This window comes from Dioscorea cayenensis, chromosome 18 (genome assembly GCF_009730915.1).
Source record: "Dioscorea cayenensis subsp. rotundata cultivar TDr96_F1 chromosome 18, TDr96_F1_v2_PseudoChromosome.rev07_lg8_w22 25.fasta, whole genome shotgun sequence".
Taxonomy (NCBI): domain Eukaryota; kingdom Viridiplantae; phylum Streptophyta; class Magnoliopsida; order Dioscoreales; family Dioscoreaceae; genus Dioscorea; species Dioscorea cayenensis.
The window spans coordinates 22,880,986-22,887,291 of NC_052488.1; the positions used below are offsets into that span (position 1 = coordinate 22,880,986).

The window sequence follows — 6,306 nt, forward strand, 5'->3', positions numbered from 1 at the left end:
GTGTTTTGCTCTCCATAATTTTATTCGTAGAATGGGTAGCAATGATTTGGATGTTCTCGAGAGGCTTGAAGATATCAACCAAATTCAAGAAGGAGAATGTGGCTTTGAGGATGATGATAGTGAAAGTTCATTTGTATGGCAACAACCTACGAATGAAGACACTAAACAAATTATTACACTTAGGAACAATATTCGGGATGAACTCTCCAATCAATATATGAGTAATGTAATGTAATATTTGTGTTGTTAGTTGTTGCTATGGTTGTCAAGAAGTTGCAAAACTTTCACATTGTTGTTGTTGTTGTTAATTATTGTTGATTGTTGTTGTTGTTCCAATCAATACTATTGTTGTTGTTATCAGCACTTTTTAAAATTCAAGTCTTAATGTTTTTTTTGTGCTTATTAAACAAGCACAACAATCACGATAATAATAATAATAATAATAATAATAATAATAATAATAATAATTATCCATTAAGTTATAATAATAACAATCATAATAGTAATAATAATAATAATTTCATAATCAAAATACATTAAGTTGTAATAATAATAATGACAATGGTAATGACGACGATAATTAATAATAATAATTATTCTAATCATAATACATTAAGTTATAATAATAATATCAATAATAATAATATTAATTAATAATAATTATTATTATTATTTTAATCATAATACATTAAGTAATAATAATAACAATAATAATAATTTTATAATCATAACACATTATAATAGTAATTACGATGATGATGATAATTAATAATTATTATTATAATCATAATACATTAAGTTATAATAATAACAATAATAATAATGATAATTAATAATAATTATTATTACAATCATAATACATTAAGTTCTAATAATAATAATAATAATGATAATTATTACTTATTATTATTATTTTGTTCATAATATATTAAGTCATTATTATAATAATAATTATTATTAACAATGTATAATAGATAATTTAATAAAAACTTATGAATCTGGTTTTAGTAATTTCCCACTCAAAGCACTTTTTAAAAATCTAGTCAAAACAGTTCCGCATATATAAAAGTCTCTGAGTTAGAACTACACGATAAAACGTTAAAAGAGACTTAGCTTACTCTCAAAATGGCTAAAAAATCATTTCTACATTAAACAAAGACTTTTAAAAAGCTAGTCCCAAACAATGCATAGAGCACATGAGCTGCTTTCTTGTGTTTCTATGCATATTTATTTTTCAAACACAACTGAAAACATTTTTTTAAATTATTATTTATGCACAGTTGATTTAATAATTGACTAGAAACCATAAATGGATTGCATACATATTCACCAAGAAGAGAAAAATTCGATTACCTTTTAATCCACGCCTTCTTCCTGTACACACATCTTTGCAGCATTAAAGGCCCACAAAACCGTGCTTCAGAATTCAAATACAAACCTTGCAAAAACCATATGCCACATGCATAATGTTAAATATCTTGTTTTTGATTAGTTAATAAAAGAATCAAATTCTTCAAACTTCAACAGGCTGCTCTCCCCAAAATGTACACTAGATCAAGAAATTCTGGGGATAAAAAAATGGGCCACCAAATCAATCTTGTGGACTCCTTACGTCAGCAAATATTAGTCATCCCACCAACCACAAAAAAGATCATGTTTCTCGACGGAACATTCCTTTAACCATGATCAATAAAACATTTGCTTTCAAGAAAAGAAACAGATTAGCTCAGTTGGTTCTCCTCCATAATTCTTTCCAGTTCTTTCTGGCTAGCAGTAATTAAACCTTTTACGGTATCAAAGGCAGTCAACCTAATACTGTAAATTGAAAATTCAAATTAATAATCTGATGAGATAATACACTGAATACATTAATAAAAGAGAGTAGATTTTGGTGAAACATTAGAAGCACATGATTGATAAGTGGGATAAAACAAAACTGCCTAGATATCAATAGGTATTTACATCTACCAAAGGCGTATCAGAAGGTTCACCTGCTGCTTGGAAGACTTTTGAGGGCATTTGGCACAAACCCCCTGTATAATCCAAGGAAGCCATCCCGCTCCACGATTCCTGTATTTACAAATGAAAATGTCATATTTGCCCTAAAGGAAGGAATTAAAATTAGATCTGCTGATTATGTATTTTAGAAAACCGAGCAAATTTCAGTCATCCACATTAAGCTACCATAAAACTTTACTAGTATATATATATGGTTGCCATAGGACAAGGAATAGTGGAGGAAACTTCTTACATGCCAATGAATGTAACATCGCCAGTTGGATATATACAAAATGTTTAAGGAAAAAAAAAAAGCAGAACCGGATTGACAGCATGACATAGGCGGTTTGAGTGAGAAAAGAAACACAACTCCACTTGAAATAACAAAAGCATAGACTGTAGAGAGTTCTCCTGAGGCAACTCTAAGAAATTACTGAAGGTATTCTATTATTTACTTTTCTGTAACATAATCTTCATCCAAAATTCATAGTTAAGAATTCTGACTTGGTATCCGAAAATGTGTTCAATAGTTATCACAGCCCCAAATAGATTTCATCAAAATAAATTTTTTTAGTGAAGCATACTGTATGTAACATTATTTCTCAAATAAACCAATTCCAAATAAGATCTAATTTTTACCAACATTCTTAAAAAATAATTATTAACCACCCAGCTTGAGAAATGAAATCTCATCATCCTACCAATTCATCACGTTAGTTGCGAAGTTCTAAACATTGCCAAAGAAGGTCTTAACTTCTCAAACCAAGTCTTCCTTCTGTAATCCCCTTAAAAAGCAAACACACTTATCTAGTCATCTTATTCAAAACCAAGACCGTCTTACTAAATTCCGTGATTTTTATACTCATCATCCTTATGTTTATGCAAAAAATATTCTAATGATCATACTATTTTCTAAAACAATCCTTCAGTAAAGATAGTGCATTCTTGACTTTTAATTGGAAAATATCATAGTCTAAGATGTATTATTTTCACTCAGATGCAAGATTGCCATTGAATTCAAGCTAAAGAGAGGAATTCTCACTTTTCCAAGGGGAAAATAAGAACCACCTCACTTATGATGCCTTGTATTCATGTCAAGAATATTTTGATATGGTTTACTGAAGATCTGCCAAACCACATATATTATTTGGAATGACAATGACTTCAGATTTTCATCTAGGAAATGACAACATATACAACATAATTTACCTGGAAGCGCATCAAAAACGCTATTGAATGGTGATCCTTTCATTTGCATCTGTCTTCTCACAGTGTCCAGAGGATAACACATAAGCGTAGCAACTGTTGCAGAAACCAGAGCAGTAGCAAGTGATGTCTCTGGCCTCTTTTGGTATTTCTCGGGCAATGATTTCTTCATCCTACCAAATCACAACAAATGTGTTGGAAGTATGGCTTATCGCACCCAACTCTCTACGTCCAAATCTAAAGTCAGGACAGAAATAAACTTACAGATCGAAAATGCAAAAGTTCACAGCGATGTAAGGTGCAATTCCAATAAGAGAAGGTCCAAGACCACAATAAAAAGATGCAATTCCTTCTTCCCTGAGCATATTAAATGCAACCTGACAAAATAAAGAATAAATATATGGAGATATACAATACCAGAAAATCTCACTGTAGATCATGCTTCTCACCTGAGACATAGTCCTGCATCCAGGTTCAACAGCTAGTCTTAGTCTCAGGACATCCAGAGGATATGTCACCTGTAGAGGCAATATAATTATATGTTCTGCTTATTTCCAGATGCTTCACTACATGATGACTAAACCTTCCTACATTTAAAAGTAAACAGAAGCACAGGAGAATGACTGACAATACTATGATATCACTCACAAAAGTTGACGTCATCCCAGCACATGCCCCTGCAATAAGTCTCCCAATAACAGAGAGATCACCATCCTCATTCCTAAGAATTTTCTAAAAGCATAACAGCAACATTGTAACTCAGATTATAAACTCAACACAAAACCAGATAATGTTGACAAAACAGGGGAGGATTATTTTTTTATTGTTTTTTTTTATGCAAAAGATAATTAGATCTCTACATTACCTTGTAAATTTCATAAGCAAAAAGTTGCACAGCACTATATGGGATTATGCGTATAACCTGAAAATAATTTAGACACATGCTAAGTAATCAAGACACTCAGGAATAAAGAGTTCAAACAACTTTGCAGGGGCAAGATGTCACATACCTGGGGGAGGTTACCTTTCCAGTACCCTTTGATACCCTCCTCCTTATGTATTAAAGTGATGGCCTGATATAATGTAACTAGTGTTGGTGAAATGCCATTAAGTTATCCGGATTCATAGTAAAATTCTCAAAGTTATTGGTGAATTACCATCCAGTTATTCTGATCCATAGTAAGTTTCTCAAAATTAAATGAAAAATATTCAAATATTCAGATTAAATCACATAAATAAGCATTAAAATGTTAAGTTGAAGTTCTTTTCCTCAAATAAACAGTTGAAGACTTCAAAAGTGATTTTTTTCTTTTTTTCTTTTTAAGAAAGAAAAGTCCAGTTCATCCAGTGGAGAAGCAACGAAAAACTAAAAGTTCATAAATAGCAGACTCAAACCTTAAAAATACATCCATAACATTGTGTTAAGTGGCTATTCTTGGTTCTGTTTTTCTAAATTTCTTAATTCTAGGATGTTGTGAATGGTATGACAATGCATATAATAGGGCACCTCCATTCCATTCTCCATGGAGTTGCAGCTTCTAAAAGAAAAAAGAGCTTATCATGATGCTTTAGTTTGAGATTAGGGATTGATAGCTTGCAGAAAGCAGTCAATTCAGGGTTTTATTCAAACTTAAATGGAGAATATGCATCAGAGTAACATTGAAAGTGTTGGAGAAAGGAAATAAACGAAAAGAACCACAAGTCAGACCTCGAGTAAGGCAATACCCTTGCTGCCGCTACCTCGCAACCCATGAGTCTGAAAGCATAAATATGGAGACAATTTATTTGCGCCCAAATAGCAATGCAGTAGTTGAGAAGCAACAGGAATGAATATGGATTGGTACTACTAATACACTTCAAATATGCAAGAGGCGCAGGAGATGATAAATTGTGCGGTGAAATTGAGAGAGAAGATGCCTGCATGAGGAGCTTGACGCGATCGAGAGGGGCGGTGAGGGTCTTGGAAAGGGCCCCGGCGATAGCCCCTGCGGAGAAGAGGGTGAGATCCTTGGGGAACAGTGCTAGCAAAGCCAGGGGATGCTTTATGAGCTGCTCCGCCCGGGGGAACGTCTCCTGGATCTTGTCATCGCTGTTGTTGTTACCATCCGGCGCAAGTGAAACTGAGGCAAAGAATGACGCTCCTCCAAGAGAAACTATCGTCTTCCTCCTCCTTGCCCTGTTCCATCGATGAATTTCCGCCGACTCGTCATCGCACAGGCCAGGAATGGGCCGCCACGACAACAGCACGCCCTCCCCTCTCATCGTGATGCCTTTCCAACCACTACCTTTCTTTCCTTTCCTTTCCTTTCCTTTCCTTCCCCCAAATAAGAGGAGATAAATAATAAATGTTGGAAAGTATGTACGTGTACCCCTCCGAGACCATGGAATTGTCAAATAAAATATTAGGGAATTCTGCTGGATAAGAATACCAATATACCATATTACCATCCCGCAAAAGAAAGATTTTCATTTTTCACCAACCCCTTCCATACCATGAGAGTAGCAAAATGTTCATTAAGGCTTTGCATTCAACTTGAGAATTTTATATTGAATATATTAATTTTATACAGTACATAGTTAAATAAATAGTATTTTTTAAATTAATAAATCTGAAATCACATAATCATCCTTCTGACCGCACCTTCTCTTTTTCTTTTTCATTCCTCTGCATCGTCACCTTCATTAGGGGTGTAAAACCATCTCAATAAACGCAAATTAATTGGAGATAGAAAAAATGATTTGCAACTCAAATCCCAATTGAGGTTTTTTTTTTTTCAAGTTAAAGTTAACTTTAATACAATTTGATTTGGAATATTAAAAATGGGAATCAAATTAAAAGTTTTTAAAAAAAATCAAACTCAAATTTAATATTTGCATAAACTTGACATTTTCCGTAAAATTGAAACCTTAGATGTTGTAAAGGAGACATGCAACTTCACAGAGTCAAAACTTATCAAAGAGTCTAAGCTGCGGCAAACCCTACGCAACACCCTAATCGAAGAGGAAGTCTATTGATGTCAACACGCAAAAGTAACCTAGTTCAAGGAAGGAGATTTCAATACTACGTTTTTCCACACAGTAGGTAATGGTCGGCGTAACTGA

General features: G+C 33.2%; 1 protein-coding gene across 2 annotated transcripts; it reads right to left on the reverse strand.

Moving 5' to 3' along the window:
- Positions 1 to 1,382: 1,382 nt before the first annotated feature.
- Positions 1,383 to 5,505, reverse strand: LOC120281853 (thylakoid ADP,ATP carrier protein, chloroplastic-like). Of its 2 annotated transcripts, none has more exons than XM_039288545.1 (10): positions 5,122 to 5,505; positions 4,913 to 4,960; positions 4,215 to 4,277; positions 4,070 to 4,126; positions 3,853 to 3,936; positions 3,654 to 3,722; positions 3,469 to 3,581; positions 3,208 to 3,377; positions 1,992 to 2,070; positions 1,383 to 1,438 (listed from the first exon to the last, which is right to left on the reverse strand). In XM_039288545.1, exons 1-10 carry the CDS (start codon positions 5,464 to 5,466, stop codon positions 1,420 to 1,422), a joined length of 1,047 nt encoding a protein of 348 aa, XP_039144479.1. In that variant the 5' UTR covers positions 5,467 to 5,505; the 3' UTR covers positions 1,383 to 1,419. The 2 variants fall into 2 exon arrangements, with proteins under 2 accessions (XP_039144479.1, XP_039144478.1); XM_039288544.1 differs by lacking the exon at positions 1,383 to 1,438 and adding an exon at positions 1,482 to 1,815.
- Between the last annotated feature and the right edge of the window lie 801 nt (positions 5,506 to 6,306).

Excerpts from the sequence above, each read along its gene's own strand:
- LOC120281853 (XM_039288544.1), bottom strand. The coding sequence starts at position 5,466 with ATGAGAGGGGAGGGCGTGCTGTTGTCGTGGCGGCCCATTCCTGGCCTG. Across the intron at positions 4,961-5,121 it reads GCGTCAAGCTCCTCATGCAG|ACTCATGGGTTGCGAGGTAG; the intron begins GCATCTTCTCTC and ends TTATGCTTTCAG. Across the intron at positions 3,582-3,653 it reads GATGCAGGACTATGTCTCAG|GTTGCATTTAATATGCTCAG; the intron begins GTGAGAAGCATG and ends TTATTTTGTCAG.